This window comes from Gracilinanus agilis, chromosome 1 (genome assembly GCF_016433145.1).
Source record: "Gracilinanus agilis isolate LMUSP501 chromosome 1, AgileGrace, whole genome shotgun sequence".
Taxonomy (NCBI): Eukaryota; Metazoa; Chordata; class Mammalia; order Didelphimorphia; family Didelphidae; genus Gracilinanus; species Gracilinanus agilis.
Window position 1 is genome coordinate 132950999 of NC_058130.1, and position 15403 is coordinate 132966401.

The 15403-nt window shown below is 49.2% G+C and overlaps 3 protein-coding genes across 6 annotated transcripts; 1 reads left to right on the forward strand and 2 right to left on the reverse strand.

Moving 5' to 3' along the window:
• Positions 1-634: 634 nt before the first annotated feature.
• On the reverse strand, positions 635-2664 carry SLX1A (SLX1 homolog A, structure-specific endonuclease subunit). Of its 2 annotated transcripts, XM_044657018.1 has the most exons (7): positions 2552-2664; positions 2085-2287; positions 1763-1814; positions 1320-1634; positions 1066-1193; positions 875-965; positions 635-788 (listed from the first exon to the last, which is right to left on the reverse strand). In XM_044657018.1, the coding sequence occupies exons 2-7, from the start codon at positions 2279-2281 to the stop codon at positions 759-761; spliced, it is 813 nt and encodes a 270-aa protein (XP_044512953.1). In that variant the 5' UTR covers positions 2282-2287; positions 2552-2664; the 3' UTR covers positions 635-758. The 2 variants fall into 2 exon arrangements, with proteins under 2 accessions (XP_044512953.1, XP_044512944.1); XM_044657009.1 differs by having other exon boundaries at positions 2085-2664.
• Positions 2665-2781: 117 nt separating this feature from the next.
• On the forward strand, positions 2782-3422 carry BOLA2B (bolA family member 2B). The gene is made up of 3 exons (XM_044657028.1): positions 2782-2913; positions 3063-3160; positions 3256-3422. Exons 1-3 carry the CDS (start codon positions 2851-2853, stop codon positions 3353-3355), a joined length of 261 nt encoding a protein of 86 aa, XP_044512963.1. The 5' UTR covers positions 2782-2850; the 3' UTR covers positions 3356-3422.
• A 3647-nt stretch (positions 3423-7069) lies between these two features.
• On the reverse strand, positions 7070-14989 carry CORO1A (coronin 1A). Of its 3 annotated transcripts, none has more exons than XM_044657066.1 (11): positions 14909-14989; positions 12816-13014; positions 10749-10871; positions 10378-10507; positions 10095-10279; positions 9569-9688; positions 9036-9137; positions 8322-8467; positions 8171-8228; positions 7617-7832; positions 7070-7343 (listed from the first exon to the last, which is right to left on the reverse strand). In XM_044657066.1, the coding sequence occupies exons 2-11, from the start codon at positions 13011-13013 to the stop codon at positions 7239-7241; spliced, it is 1383 nt and encodes a 460-aa protein (XP_044513001.1). In that variant the 5' UTR covers position 13014; positions 14909-14989; the 3' UTR covers positions 7070-7238. The 3 variants fall into 3 exon arrangements, with proteins under 3 accessions (XP_044513001.1, XP_044512999.1, XP_044513000.1); XM_044657064.1 differs by having other exon boundaries at positions 9036-9140; XM_044657065.1 differs by lacking the exon at positions 14909-14989 and adding an exon at positions 14176-14227 and having other exon boundaries at positions 9036-9140.
• Positions 14990-15403: the final 414 nt, after the last annotated feature.

Here is a 15403-nt window from a genome sequence, read left to right on the forward strand (position 1 = left end):
TTCCTTCCTTCATCTTTCAAGTTGACAGTAAAACATCCAAGTGGAAATGGCTGGTGAATATATCTGGAGTTTTGATGAGGTATTAAATGAATGAATAAGTGAATGAATCAGATCTTACTTTAACAAGCTTCTTCCCTTTCCCTCCCTCCAGTTCTTTTTTTCTTTTCCTTCTTCCTTAAATTCTTCCAAGTTGCTATGAGCTCTCCCTTGGTCAGTAGCACTAAGGGAGTTAAAACAAAGTCAAGGTCGGGAATGTAGAGAATGTAGTATCCTAAAAGCACAGGAGTCCTAACGTCAGGTGCCTATAACTGTTGCCTTTGTTGCAGTATTTGTTCTGTTAGAATAAACTCCTACCTATAGGCAGGGAAAGTCTGTGTCATCTTCCTTTCCCTTTCTTTGATTGTTTTTATCTGTCTCCTTCAAGTTAAATCCCATGTGTAAGAAAACACATTTGGTCTCTGTGACTTCCACCTTAGGTTCTTCCTTTTTTTCCCTAGCCCAAGAAGCCCAACATTTAGCTTAGACTCTATCATAATTACTTATATGAATAAATCTTTAGCACTAGTATGATATAGCTGATGAGTACCAGAGCCAAGATTTGAATTTAGCTCTTTTAACTCTAAATCTAGCTTTTCCCATCTATTTATTAAAAATTACTTAACCTCCCCACCCCACCCCACCCCACACCTGCTGGGGATGGAATACAAAGCTAGCTTTCTTGGAAGCTTAGGTCCTTTAAGGCATAAAAAAGTGGCCATTTAAGTCTTCAGTTCATCTGTCCAATGTGTCTGTGGAGACAAATGTGAGAGTCAGAGTTGGGTTTAGGATGAGAAAAGAGAAAGAACTAGTCTAGATCACAAAACATACTTCTCACCTCTTCAAGGTCAGATTCTACCTCATCCAGACCTCTAGGATATGCCTGGTGTAGACGAATGAGGTCTCCCCACAGCAAAGTGTTCTTACAGCTATACGAAAAAGAAGTGGACCAAAAGAAGAGACTTAGTGGAAGAGGAACCTAAAAACATTTTCTTCCTAATCTCCAAGAATTTCTAGCTTCCCACTCACCCTGGGCAGCAGCCCTTCAGGGGCAGAAGCTGTTGAGGTTCTTCTTGTAGGAATTCCTCAGCCAGGCAAGTCAGGTGAGCATTCAGTGGACAACTGGGGTGAGGACAGCAGAGGGGTCCATTCTTATCCTGCAGTTAGACAGGAGTAAAAGAGTGAAGATAATTATAAGAGAAGGCTATATTTGCCTGATTGTCCTCATATCACTGTAGGGCTTTTCCCTCTGTAGTACCTTAGAGAAGGCTGGGCTAACTCACCTGGACTAACTGCTGGCAGAGAGAACAGAAGACCTCATCTGCTTCCCTGCCCATCCCTCCCCTGCCCCTCTGAGTGAGGTCTGGTTGCAAAGGTCCAAAAGCTAGAGGCATGTGCTGGGGAGGTGGAGGACTGAGTTCCTGCTGGAAGTCCTGTCGTAGCCAACGAAGGGTGAGGGGCAACCGATTCCAAGGGGCCACCTGCAGCATCTGGGCCAAGACCCGGAGGTGGAAGAAAAAGGCTCCTTCCTTCCTGGTTCTGCCACTTAAGTGAGCGAGACGTCGGGAGGACCCCGGGTGCTGCCAGGCCCATTCAAACTGAAGGATCGAGAGAGATGGAGGACATTGTGTCATGGGCAGAGAAGCTGTGGCTTTCATCCTCTTCGTTCTCCATCTATCCCTTCTCCCTCACCCTCACTGCCCACCCTCTCCTCTCATTCTCTTACCCTAAGGGCAGCCACATCAGAAGGAAAGCCATGGACTATGAGGACCATTTCCCTGCAGAAACCACAAGGGAGTCAGGGGCACTGTGTGTTCAAGGGAACTGGCCTCATAAGGGCTAAGGTCCAGGGATGGCTGGGGGCTGCGGAGTATGAGAGGACCAACTCTAACATGGGTAAAATGCTATCCTTCGGTCCAACCTCCCATCTGCCCATTTCCCTGGCCAGGCAGGAAACAGGGAGGTTGCACTCCTGCCCTGCCCAGCCCCAGCCCCAGCCCCAGCCCCAGCCCCAGCCCCAGCCCCAGCCCCAGCCCCTGGTTTATTACCATGGTCCCCGCCCACTAGTCCGCCACGCTCCTCCCTTCTTGCGCCCGGCATTATGCTGCTGGATTCGCCGAGAGGGATTCACGGTGAAACCCACATAGACACGGCCTCTGTATTTGGGGTTGAGACAGTACAGGAGATAGACCCCGAAGAATGGCTGCGGCTTCTTTACAGCCTGAGTGGCTTCCGCGGGCCCCATCGTTCCCTGTAGAGGATGGAAACAGGATCAGGGGCGGCCCAGAGGCCGGGAAGTAGTTGTCGTGGCCACGACACGGTTTTTCTGAAGCCTCTGACCCACATGTGGTCGTTTCTCCGACCAAGGCTTCGTTTCTGGGGGGTTGGTAATATTGCCTGAGGCGCAGGGCAAAGGAGACTGAGGGCGAGAAAGATGAGGGAGAGACTCTCAACCTGCCGCGACTGATTGAGACACCGAACCTGGGCCAGAAAATCTTAAGTAATGAGTGCTTACTGAAAAGAAAAGAGAGTCCACACCAACCAAAGTTCAGCACCGGAACTTCCGGTATAGGCCAAGCGAAGGCTCCGATTGGTTGAAGATTAAGGGAGGGCGGAAGAAGGGAAAACCGAACCAGAAGGGCGACGAGAAACATATCTTAAGGGCGGAAATGACCCGTTCAGGACTGGAGTGACAAAGCTGTGTTAAGGGCGGAAGTTGCTGTGGAAAGGCAGGTCTCTCGGAAGTGGCGATAGTACGGGCGGAAGAGGCGTGGGCTCGTCTTTTTGGTACCTGTCTTGGACTCGGCGGTCGAGATGGAACTAAGTGCTGAGTCCCTACGGGAGAAGCTGCTGAGGGAACTGGAAGCGGAACACGTGGTGAGTGCGGGATGGGAGTTGGGGCGAGGGTGGTGCTGTCCACCTCCCCTCCTCCCCGTGAGTTCTGGGTCGGAGTGGCTGGAGTGAGGGATAGGGGAGGAGGACTGGCGCCCATTGGGCATCTTTTTAACCTTTCCTGCTCCGGGCAGGAGGTGGAGGACACGACCCCCGCCCGCTGCGCTGCCAGTTTCCGAGTCCTTGTGGTCTCCTCAAAATTCCAGGGGAAGCCGCTACTTCAGAGACACCGGTGAGTGTGAACCCCGGCCCTGAACGACTACCTTTCCCCTACCCCCATAGTCCCCCGGGGGGATGACCTTTAACCTCACCTTGGCTTTCTCCTAGGCTAGTGAACTCGTGCCTGGCAGAAGAACTGCCCCACATCCATGCGTTTGAGCAGAAGACCCTGACACCTGAGCAGTGGGACAAGGAGCGGCAGAAGTGAGGCACGGAGCAGGCTGAGAGGCCCTCACTTCCACATTAAGACATTAAATCTCTCATCTGCGGCTTGACCCCTGTGTGTCCCTCCGTCCATCCATCCATCCATCCATCCTTCCCTCTGTGTGTGTCCATATGTCTTTAAAGCCCACCAGGCTTGTGTGAGTCAAGTCAGGACTTTGGTGTTTTAGGCCTTGTTTGGCCCATTTTTCTCCTTGGCAGCTCAGTCTTTCTGAGCCTCATTTATCTCCTCTGTAAAATAAGAGTTTTGGATTACATGGAGACATCCCTAAGTTCCCTCCAGCTCTGGTTCTAGAATCTTTTTGGCATTTGTGTGGATTATCCCTATTATTGGGGGTCCTGTCTGTGGGCCAGGACTGTGTTTTGGTGCTTTCCCGAGGAGTCATCCATGTTTCTCCTTCCAGATTACTGTGTAGGGAATTACCTTCAGCCCTGACTCCTTATAGGTTTATTTCCTCAAGCTTGAGTTTCTCACAGGTTTATGGAGAAATAATACCTCATTGGGGATTTTCCAGCTGCCTAGAAAGCTGAAGATTCTTAAGGGAAGTTCATTGTACTCCAGAAATCATATGCTTGGTTTCTTAATGTTGTAACAGCTCTGAGAACTATGAGGTGGCCTGGGATTTCTCCTCTTGAACCTGGAGAGGTAGAGGACCAGGCTTTTTTCATTCAATGTCCTTGAGTATAAGATATCAGAACTGAAAGCCACCATCTACATACACTATAGAAATCATCTACACTAAACCCTTTATTTAAAGAGGAAACAAACCCACAGATTTTCTTTGGTATCAAAGCAGATTAATGGAACCATGAGTAAAACCCAGGTCTCCTGACTCAATCTTTCCTTTGCCCCATACTGTCATCTGGAAAAGTGAGTTTGAGTTCCTGCCAACTTCCACTTATTCAGGCTTCATCCAGTTGTTCCATGGGCCACCTTCTGAGGTCCTAAACCACTCTTAGTTCCACAAGTTTCTTTAACATGATAAGGAAAAGTGTTCCCAAAAATTACCCTCCTTCTTGTGTAATTAGTAGCATCCAGGCTTGCCCCTCAAGAAGAAATCAGAAAATGAACCTCTTTGCTGTATTGGTTAGTTTTGCTGAATTGCTTTTTTTTCTTAATCTTTGGAACTGAAAATAATGTAAAAATAAAAGATATCAATTAAAATAAGATTGAAAAGAAAAGGCCTTCTGAGTAATCTAGAGACAAGGAAAGCTGGTAGAACCAGCAGTATGATATGTAGACCCAACATTGGAGTTGGAGTCAGAAAAACCTGAAATCCTGGGCAGAGCATTTAACTTCCCTCAATCTTGGTGTCCTCATCTATAAAATGAGTATAATCATACCTTAGAAGGTGGTTATGAGGATCAGATAAAAAATATGTGAAATACTTGGCAACTTAAAATGCTATAGTTTAACTTATTGCCATTTGGATTTTAAAAATAACAATGGGTACAGTGATCACTCACTCATGATCTTTCTAGAATATTCTTGGCTTCTAGAATCCAAGCTGGGATACTCAGCTGGGAAACATTTCTACTATGTTCCACTAAGATAGGGAAATCAACATTTTGGGGAGCTGGAAGGGACTCAAGAGGTTACCTAGTTCAAATTTTTGTTCATTTAATAGAGAAGGAAAATCAGGTCTTAAGTATGGTGAAGTGAGAGGCTTTACCTGAAGTCACACAGTGAGGCAGTGCCAAAGTCAAGGTCTTTGATTACACTCTATGTGCTTTCTACCATGCTCCATGTTACTGCTGCCTGATTGAAGGAAATATGAAGAGAAAGAACAACGTGCTCTCTTGCTGTGTGCCAGGCCTTGGGAACAACTGCCATATGAGCCAACCCTTTCCTTTTGAGATTTGAGATGAGTGTCTAACAAGACTTTTAGCATGAATCCTTATGCCAGAAGCTTTCAAATTCTCAGTGTTAACTGAATGTAAGGCTAATTGTTTGACAGTCATCCCAGGGCTCATATGCCCAACATATTCTTTCAAGTCAATCCACTTAGGAGGTAATATATATTCTTAGCATGTTAGAATGCTAGAAAAAGACTTTAAGAGTTCATTTAGTCCAACTATCATTTTATAATAAACAATGTTTCTCAAAATCCTCTGTGTATGGGTATGCACATAAATACATAAGTATGTAGATACACCTATAAGCTGTTGACCTTGATTTTATTTGTGTTGAAATTCTAAAATTCATTATTAAAGGGACAGTGAGTATCTAAAAAAGCAGTGATTGAAGTGAGCCAGCATGACTCACAAGGAACATTGGGTCATACCAGACTAACCTTATTCCCTGTTTTGTCGGGTTTACTAAACTAATAGGTCAGAGGAATGCTAGAGACAGTTTTTCTAGGTCGTATCAAAGTATGTCATTATAGCCTTATGAACTCTTGTGCTAGTCAATAGTAAAAGCTCAACTCTAAAGGTGAAGGTCCTTGAGTCTGCTCTATGATGTACAGCTTAAGGAAGAGATGGGGAAGGGAAAATTTTAGGGGGAGGAGGAATAGTAGGAGATAGCTGTCTTCAAATATTTAGTTATGTCTTGTAGAAGAAGGATTAGACTTGTTCTTAGTCCTATTGGCCTCAGTTGTAGAGAGATGAAGTTGGGCTTGAGGTCAGGAAAAACTTCTTAACATTTATGGCTATTCAAAAGTGGAATGAACTGCCTTAGGAGGTAGTGCTTCCCTTCTAGAGGTTCTCAGACAGAGACTAGGCAATGACTTGTCAGTTTGTATCATAGGATTCTTGTCCAGGTAGGGGCCAGACTAAATGAACTTAAGATCCCTCCTCTTTGAGATTCTTTGGTTTCAAGTTCCCATTTCTGGAAAGTGCTATGAATTTGTACTACACAGAAGGAAACTCATCTCTATTTCATTTGTGACCAAAAGTGGAATTCCTTTAACTTCCTGCCCACCTGCCTTGTTAATCAGGTGTTGTCTTTGAATGACTCAGAAATCAAACTCACCTTCAGAACCTGAAGATCTACTGCCACTGAAGGAAGAGGTCTAAAAGAATATCCTTGGGGCTAAATGCCCTGCAGGAGAGTGTAATTAGAAGAATAACCTTTTAGAGCAACTGCTTTGAAATGGGACAACAGACAGAGGAAAGGATAATTGTTAACCTGAGAGTTGGAGGTTGGTTTTTGGACTCCCGGAATGGATGGAAGTAGGCCTTACTTTATATCAACCCTCAAATAACGGATCATGACAGCATGGTGTGGCTGAAAAGCCTTTGGGTTTAAGGGGAAAGAAACCTGGGTTCTAGACCTGAGTCTGTCACTAATTAATATTAAACTATGAGTAAGATGAGCCTCAGCTGCTCCATCTATAAAATGAGGGGATCTGGCCAGATTCTCTCTTAAGTCCTAGTCTCTATTTATGACATTTTAGTATTCTGCTCTACAGTTATTAACAAGGTCACTAAAGATCTCTTCACAAGATAGTTAGATATGACTTAAGCAGTGCCTTATGGGAAAGAATTATGGTAAAACTTTGGTTCTGGCTGTATCCTGTGGTTGATTTGATTCTTCAGAACTTTAAGGTGGGGTTTCTGGTGTCTAATCTGCCTAAACTGTGGAAGTTGGATGTCAGCTTTTGTGGTTGGTCTATGCCCTCAGAGTCTCTTCATCTCTGTTGAGGTGAGACATCCCAGCCTCCCTCGAGAAAGTCACAAAGGTATTGAGTCTTGGAGGTATCAGAAAATAAAACCATTTTATTTTTCTTTACTTGCAAGGTCCACACCATCCCATAAGGTATGGAGACATGGGAGGGGGTTAGGGAAGTACTCTCACAGGCTTAATTTGACAAGTAACTTCTGCCCATGGGGCAGGACCTAGCCAGGTCTCAGGTCTTGGGGCCAAGCTACTTCCCTATGATTTTCTCTTCCAGTTCATCCAGGCGTTTCTGTTGCTCTTGCACTGTGGCCCGTAATTGCCGAAGCTCTTCCTCCAGCCGTGCCATGGCCTCCTGGGAAGAGAGGCAGCCTGGAGTTGAGGTACTGGGTCTTGATCCCCTCCCTAGAATACTATCCTCATCCCTTAGTTTCCTCTTGGGTTCCCCTCCCCGAGGGCTGACCCTTTATCCTCTCCTGGTTTCTCCTTCATTCTGGCCCAGTCCTTATACCTGGCTTGCTGTACTTCTTATTTATCCTTGGCCCTTCCTTTTTCCTCCTCTTCTACGCTGGGGCTGTGTACTCAGAACCCCCCTCTCCATCTCTTCCCATTAGGAGAGCACTCTTACCGAGCTAGGAGCTGCACTGGGCTCTACAGTGCCACGCTTTCGCCCACTGTCCAGCCCCCTGTTGATTCTCAATTCCCGGCTTTTGGGGGGCACGTAACCATCCTTAAGGGACACAAGTAGGGGCCCTGCATTCTTGCCCCCCAGCCATTCCTCGGCTGTGAGTGCAGGATCTGGTCCAGCTGTAGGTGGGTACAGGTCCTCTTGGAAAAGGTCTGACTGTGGAAGTAAGATGCAGAGATGGTGGAGTCAAGGATAGGGTCTCACCTCACACAGAGCTACCACTTATTGGCTCTTGGGGATAGTGAGAACCTAAAACTCATTTCTGTTACCTTGAGTGTGAAATCATTCTGATATTCTGGATATAGGATACTTCCCAACCCCTACCCCCATTTCTACCCCATGTGAAACTTAGGACCATCTTCCTAGACTCTAATCTGTGACATCCTGATACCTAGCTGGGTGGAAAGGTTTGTTTCCTAGGGAATGGGACCCAGAGGATCAAGGAAAGATGTAAAGCTAGGTTAAAGGTACATAGGGGAGGAATAGGATCTCACCTTTCTAGGCACAGTCATAGCAATGGGTTCACACTTGCGCTCATGTAACTTGTAGAATCTGTAGGGACATATTTTTAGTGAGCAAAATTGCCAAGAGGACAGTGCTGGCTTGGGATAAAAAGAAAGGGGCAACCAGGCCAAGGTCCCTCACCTGGCAATCTCACATTTGTTGACCTCCAAGCCTCGCTTAGGCATGTAGCCCATCCCTCGTTGGGACTCCTTAGAACTGAACATGGACAGGTAGTGAAGGAATGGGGCCTCTGCTGTTATCTCAAAATAACGGATGGAGCTGTCCCCCTAGGGGTGGAAGCAGGAAGTCAGTAACCCAGAGAAATGCCACATTCCCATCTCCAAGGTCTATGGCAGTGATGGCGAACCTGTGGCACAGGTGCCAATGGCGGCACACAGAGTGCTCTCTGTGGGCACACAGCCACCCTTCCCCCATACCCCAGAGTTCAGTACTAGAAAGGCAGAGGGACTCAAGCAGAGCTGCTCCCCTTCCCTTCTCCACTGTGCCTAAGGATATTTTTCCTATCTCTCACCCCTCTGCCCAGCAGCCCAATGGGATTGCACAGTGGGGAAGGTGAGCAGCTCACAGGTGGCAGAGCTGGAAGGGAGCAGAGCGCTCAGGCCACTCCCCTCCCAATCTCTACACTTTATGAGGACATTCCTCACCTCACCCTCTGCCTACCAGTCCAGTGGGAGTACTTTATCCCTCCCCTCTGTTGGGGAAGGATGGGGGCAGGACCTGGTGCTCTATCTCTAAAAGGTTTACCATCACTGGTCCAGGGCTTCCTCACTCAGGTCCTCCTGCCCCTTCCCCTTCAGCCCAGTCCCCAGAACCTTTCAGATCAGCCTAAACCACCTTGCCACAAAGGTAGACGATGTTGGTGTCAGGGTCAAAGAAGGGAAGTAGGACCCCACTGCTTGTGTCCAGTTCTTGCAGGGACAGAGGTTCCTCAAGCTTCTGCTGCAGGGACAAAAACAGAGGGGACACCTCAGCCTCTCGTGGACAGGCCCCAAGGAATCCCTCCCCTGCTAATAACCAAGAGCTTCTCTTGACAATCTAGCCCCGCTAAGAGCTGAGCAATACTAGATATCAGCTAGTCCAACTGTTGTTTTACAGAGGAGAAAGCTAATGCCCAGAGGAAAGAAGTGACTTGATACCTGAAATTCTTAGTAGCATTGGATCTAGAACCCAGGCCTCTTCCCAGCCTCTGATCATTAGACTAGACTTTCATAGTCAGAAGGTTCTTCCTTGTATCTAAGCTTCATCCCCCTTGTTTTGTCCTTATGGCATCCTCCTCCCTCATAGGCCTCCTGGGAGTGGGGAAGATACTCCCTCACATTCTCAACCTGCTTCTTTCCCCCAATTTTTGTCCAGGGTGATTCACTCACCATGTCCCACAAGGCCACCTGCCTTTCACTCATTCGGCTGAAGCCTGTGGTAAGAATCTTCCCCTCTGATACAAACACAGCACGAACTGGCCGAGTCCCTTCGTGAGGACGCTCTTTCTCCTGAAGGGAGACATGAGGTGGGATGGGTCCAGTTTATCTCATCCAACAAGGAGAAACTTCAAGGGTCAGAAGATAAAGGGCCGGGGGCAGCTGGGTAACTCAGTGGATTGAGCCAGCCTAGAGACAGGAGATCCTAGGTTCAAATCTGGCTTCAGACATTTCCCAGCTATGTGACCCTGGGCAAGTCACTTGACCCCCAATGCCCATCCTTACCACTCTTCTGCCTTGGAGCCAATACACAGTATTGACTCCAAGATGGAAGGTAAGGGTTTAAAAAAAAAAAAAAAGATAAAGGGCCAAGGTCATTAGGAAGAGAATGCTCCCTCTGAACCAAGACTCTTGCTCAACATAGGGATGCTTTCAGTGGATGGGGGTGAGGAAGGAAAGTCAGCCTGTGGCCACTCACAGCTATAACTGTCCCCTTTCGGGGGTCGATGATCCGGACCCTCTTGTCCCGGCAGGAGGTACATAGCAGTGCCCCATCTCGGTTCCATTCCACACTGTAGATGGTATCTGGGTGCACATCTGGGCCCAGGGTTAGCACAGCAGTCCCAGTCCCCACATCCCACACTAGGATCACATTGTCACAGCCTAGGAAAAATTTCGAAGAGGGTGAGAACCTAGAGGACTGCTATCCCATGTTCCACCATATGGCTGTACCAGTCCCCAGGCCCATGCCCACCTCATACCTGCACTGAGCAGCACATTTTGGGCAGTTGGGTGCCAAGCCACAATGCCCACTCGCTTGGTGTGCCCCTCTAGTGTGACCACTGGCTCCCGGAGAGGCAGGGTCAGGCCCCCATCAGGAATCTCCCATACCTGAGAGGACAGAGAAGGAATCCTGCTTTCTCTGATTCCCCCCTCCTTTGTGAACAGCTGTCATCTATTCTTCTGCTCTAAAGAGTGACCCATACAGACTCTACCTCTCAGTCTCTCTTCCCATCTCTGTCCTTCGGATCCTTGGACTCTCTGGCTCTCTCCTCCTTCAGGTTCCCAGCTCCTCCCCTCTGCCTCCTTTGGCCTCAGCCTTGAGACTTCCCTTTCTAGCCCTATAACTCACCATGACCATGCAGTCCTCAGAGCCACTGGCGATGACATTGTCATTGTGGGGACACCAGGCAATATCCAGGACAGGAGCTGTGTGACCACAGACAGTGGGCACGTTCTTGTCCACCCGGCCAGTCTGAGAGGTAGGAGGTGAGAGAGGAGGTCAGAGTTTCCTGCAGCAGACCAACCTGGAGCCCAGGCTTGACCCTGTATGCCACATGACCTCTTCTATGGAGTATGTCCTCCAGATTCCCCATCCTTCCACAACTGGGCTTAATGAAAGGAGGAAAGTGGAGGTAATCCAAAATACCAAACTGGGTGTGTCTAAAGGGGCAGCAGTAGAGCAGCTTACGCATAGATTATGAGAATGGGGAGGGAAATGTGGGGTATCTTCTTTGGCAGGAAGGCACAGCAGTGGTGGAGGAAACAGCTGTGCCTATAAATTCATGAGGGGACAGGAGAACAGTGCCTTTAGGTGGGATGCTCCTTTGATGACCACAGATTACTTTGTCAAAGGAAGCTGTGTGAATTGGTGGATAATGGGTGGGAAGGAATGTCCAGTCAAGAGGAGCACCCAGAAGGTAGCTGTGAGTCAGGAGATTTAGGACTCAGTTCTGCCACTCAACAGATGTGTGACCTAGGGGTAGTTATATTTCCTCCCTGATTCCTCATCTATATCAAATGAAGAGGATGGGGGGCAGCTGGGTGACTTAGTGGAGAGAGAGCCTGGGGAGATCCTAGGTTCAAATGTGATCTCCAACACTGCCTGGCTGTATGATGCTAGGCAAGTCACTTAACCTTCATTGCCTATCCCTAACTACTCTTATGCCTTAGAAACAACACATGATTCTAAGACAGATGGTAAGAGTTTAAAAAAAAAATGAAGGGGATAGATGAGAGGATTTCTAAGGTACTTTCAGGTCTAACTTTAGAATTCCCCTTAGTTCCCTGCAGTGTACCTTATTCTTGAGATCTATTGGAGATGAGGAAGAGTCTTCCATTCCCTCCCTCCAAGCCTGAAAGAATAGGGGATGAGGAAGGGATCATAATCTAGGGTAATTTCCCCCCTGAAGACCAGAGGCTTCTCTGTTTCCTTTGTGGAGGGGTGGGGAGGAATCTGAGAAGGGAAGCTGGACTGTGGGGAGAGGAAAAGAGGCTGGAGAGGATCCTTGTGGCTGGAACCTTGAAGCTGGATGGAGAAACACCCTGGAGAGTGAGAGGTTGGATGACTGTTGAAGAAGGAAAGGGCTAAGGTGTTTGCACCCCAACTCTGTACCCTCTACTCTAAGGCAAGGTGTAGGAGGTTTGGAAACAGGGCCATTCTTCCGGGGGCTACAGGCTGAGCAGAGTTTCCGGTGTGGGGAGTTGGGTGGGGGAGGCCAGGGGCTGAGCTCCCAGCACCCCAAACCACTTCCTCTTCTGTTTGTCTCTATCAGCCCATTTAAGGTAACAACCTCAGACTTTAGACTACTCCCATCCCCCAGCCCAAGGAGCAGAAGCAGGGCTGAAGAGGGTGACTGGGGAGTCAGACCAGGGGGAGCAGTCCCCTTAAGTTAGGGACTACCCTCCTTCTTAGGCCCCAGTAGGTCTCTATGAGAGCCCTTGGGGGCAGCAGAAGAGCAGCTGACTCATAGATTATGAGATGGGAAGGGAAATATGGGGTATCTTCTTTCTGTCCCTTTGGCCTGATTTCTTAGGATACTCTCTGCTGGCCCTCTAGGTTTCCTCTGATCCATTGTGGAGCCTTCCTTCCCCTAGATGATGTCCCTAAAGGGAGGCCACTGAAGAAATTGAAGAAAATTAAAAGATAGGAAATTAGACAGGGTCTAGATCTAGTTCAGCTAATAACAATAGCCTTCAATGAGTCAGGCCCTGGATTTGGGCTTTGTTTTCCTCTTCTAAGAAAGCTGGACTAGATCTCTCACTTCTCTTGAAGGCCTAAGATTTCGGGATTCTAAAACCCTGGAACATGGATAGTTTATTACCACCTGGGGATTTCAGGAGGCTAGGGATGCCCTTATTTCACTAGCCCCTTTCCCATAGAAGGTTTCCCCTTCTAGGTTCTCCCATCTCTCATCACCTTGGTCAGGGGCAGCACCAGGAAGGCCCCACCCCCACTGGCTTCGCAGATCAAGGCCATAAACTTGGGGTTGACAGCACAGAAACCACTGTCCCAAGTGGTCTGGGAGACTCTAACATCCTCATAACACTGGTCAGCCTTGGCTGGTTGTCCAAATACATGTCGGAACTTGCTGCTTCGGACCACCTGTCGGCTCATCCTGGGGGCAGATGTAAGGAAAGAGAATTAAAGGGGCTCCTGTGAGCTTTCCACCTCCCAGCTCCACTCTGTCACAGGAAGTGAGCAGCCTCTTAACTGATCTCTCCGCTTCTAGTCTTCCCTCTTCCAGGCCATGCTAGCCATCAGTTCTAACATTCCTATAAAGCACAGCATCGATTCTGTTACCTCCTTGTACCACCTTTATTCAGAAACCTTCAATAATTCCTTCTTGACTACTGAATCAAATGCAGATTCCTCATCCTGATATCCAAAGCCTTCCATTAGCTTACCTTTCCAGTCTTGATTTCGCACTGCTTTCCTCTGTGTACCTCCCACACTGCAGAAACCCTGGGCTCCATTCCCCGTTATGTCCCATGCGTACCAGTGCCGTCCCTCCGCCTGACATCTATCTCCCCACTCTCCATCTGCACACATGGAATGCACAGTGATCTCTTTTCTCAACTCCTACAGCTTGTTGCTGTCTGTGCTACTCAGCTGGCATTTATGCATCATCTGGCATTTGTTAATTATCTTTCCATGTTTCATCTTCCTGACTTGACACCCTGCATGAGGGCAGAGTTAGGGTTGGATTCGTGCATCGTTCTACTTCTCCCAGCCCTTGGCCCAAAGTGGGTGATCTCTGAGACCCGAGTGAATAACCATGGCCAGGGGAGAAGTGGGGATAGCCTTTGCAGCTCCCCAGCTCTTCCCAGCAGACAGCTTGTGTCCCCTGGTCCTCCAGAGAGCAGGGGCTCAGAGGGTGCAGGTATCTCCCCAGGAGGCCATGAAGACTAGACATAAAGGAGAGGCCAAGCTTCATTTACATTTGATGCCTATTTCTTGTAAGCCCTCCCATGTTGGGAAGAGCTCCTCCATTCCTGGGCCAGGCAAGGTTCAGGACCAGTTGAGGCCGAGACCTCCCCTGGAGCACAACCCTGTGCCTTCTTCCCCAAACCCTTGTGCCACCTGCTCAGCCCAGAGCGGGATGGACCCACAGTCTGCTTTCCTTAACTCCATACACCTCATGATCCCAGATCTCCAGCCCTCCCTGGCCTACATCTTCTTCCTGGGATGCTGTGCTTTGGCAAACTAGGCCTCATGGGCCTGAACCAGAAGAACCAGAGCACAGGTAGCAAGGGCAACAGGTTGTGTCACTATTTACCTCAGGGGGCAGGGATGCCATGGATGGAAGGGCACAGGTGCTGCTGCTCTAGATCTTGACCCCTTTTCCACCCCTCCCCCCAACTCAGAGCTGAGGACCCTGATTGTCTGTCTCTGGCTTAGGGAAGGAGAGCTCCCCTGCCTAGGTTGATTTAATGGGTTCTTTTGGTGGGGGAGGGAAGGGCAGGAAGCTGCTGCCCCACCCAGTCCCCCCTCCCACCCCAGGTACCCAGCAGGGCCCAGAAACCACAGAAAGGGGAACTTAGGGTTTTCTTGTTTTTCTCTGAAACGTCTTCCTGTCTCCCAGCTCGGAGCTTTCTGCTGATCCCTATGCCTTCTATGGCCCTGCTGAACAACTCCCATGCTCTGGGGGATTTGTGCTCAGGCCTCTTCCCTTGGCCTCGTCCAGGGGAGATGGAAGGGGGTGGGGGTGGGGATGGAACTCAGATTCTCACCCACAAGCTCCTCCCTTCCCATCCCCCCAACTCGACCTCCACAGGGAATCGGGGCTGGCACTGAATGCTCTTCAGACACCCTACCCACACGGACCCAGAAATAATCCCACAAACACTTGAGGGAGAGAGACCTCTGGCATCCCCGCTGGCCCCGCAGCCTCTATTTCCCCCCACACTCCACCCCACACCCACAGGTGGCTAAGAGGGTCCGGTACCCAGCCACCTCCACGCTTCCCCCAGTAGCGCATCCCCCCTTCCTCCCGAGTCCCTCAGCCTCACCTGATGCCCGGTGAGATGCAGGAAGGCCAGGCCTGACGAGGAAGAAGGAGCTGGAGCTGGAGCCAGGGAGACACCACCGCCCGCCCGGATAAGGATGCTCCTGTCAAGACAATGAATGAGAAGCAGACGGCTTGGGCCGGCCCCTTTAAGAGCGGCAGCACCCCTTTGGGGAGGGAAGGGGGCAGGGCCATTAAATGGAGCCCGCCCACTACTCTTCCTTAGCGGTTTTTGGGTCTCGGTTCCCCCCATCCTGCCCCAGCCAAAGGGCACCAGAGAGTGGAAGAGATGGGGAGGGGCGGGGGCTTTGGGGACGGAACTGCTGGGGACGCTCCCCCCAGGGCAGCTTCCTCCCATCCTTTCTAGGCGAGCCAGGGATGCTCTGCTCTGTTATAGACCATCCTACAGCTGGAGCCTGAAGGGGCCTTGGAGCCATCCCTTCATTTTAACACTAAGGAAACTGAGGCCCAGAGATGTTGGTTGACTTGCTCAACCAAG

Excerpts from the sequence above, each read along its gene's own strand:
- SLX1A (XM_044657018.1), bottom strand. The coding sequence starts at position 2,281 with ATGGGGCCCGCGGAAGCCACTCAGGCTGTAAAGAAGCCGCAGCCATTC. Across the intron at positions 966-1,065 it reads CTGAAGGGCTGCTGCCCAGG|CTGTAAGAACACTTTGCTGT; the intron begins GTGAGTGGGAAG and ends TTTTTCGTATAG. Across the intron at positions 789-874 it reads TAGAATCTGACCTTGAAGAG|ACACATTGGACAGATGAACT; the intron begins GTGAGAAGTATG and ends TTGTCTCCACAG.
- BOLA2B (XM_044657028.1), top strand. The coding sequence starts at position 2,851 with ATGGAACTAAGTGCTGAGTCCCTACGGGAGAAGCTGCTGAGGGAACTG. Across the intron at positions 2,914-3,062 it reads AACTGGAAGCGGAACACGTG|GAGGTGGAGGACACGACCCC; the intron begins GTGAGTGCGGGA and ends TGCTCCGGGCAG. Across the intron at positions 3,161-3,255 it reads CCGCTACTTCAGAGACACCG|GCTAGTGAACTCGTGCCTGG; the intron begins GTGAGTGTGAAC and ends GCTTTCTCCTAG.
- CORO1A (XM_044657064.1), bottom strand. The coding sequence starts at position 13,013 with ATGAGCCGACAGGTGGTCCGAAGCAGCAAGTTCCGACATGTATTTGGA. Across the intron at positions 9,141-9,568 it reads AGGTGGCCTTGTGGGACATG|CAGAAGCTTGAGGAACCTCT; the intron begins GTGAGTGAATCA and ends TTGTCCCTGCAG. Across the intron at positions 8,229-8,321 it reads AACAAATGTGAGATTGCCAG|ATTCTACAAGTTACATGAGC; the intron begins GTGAGGGACCTT and ends ATGTCCCTACAG.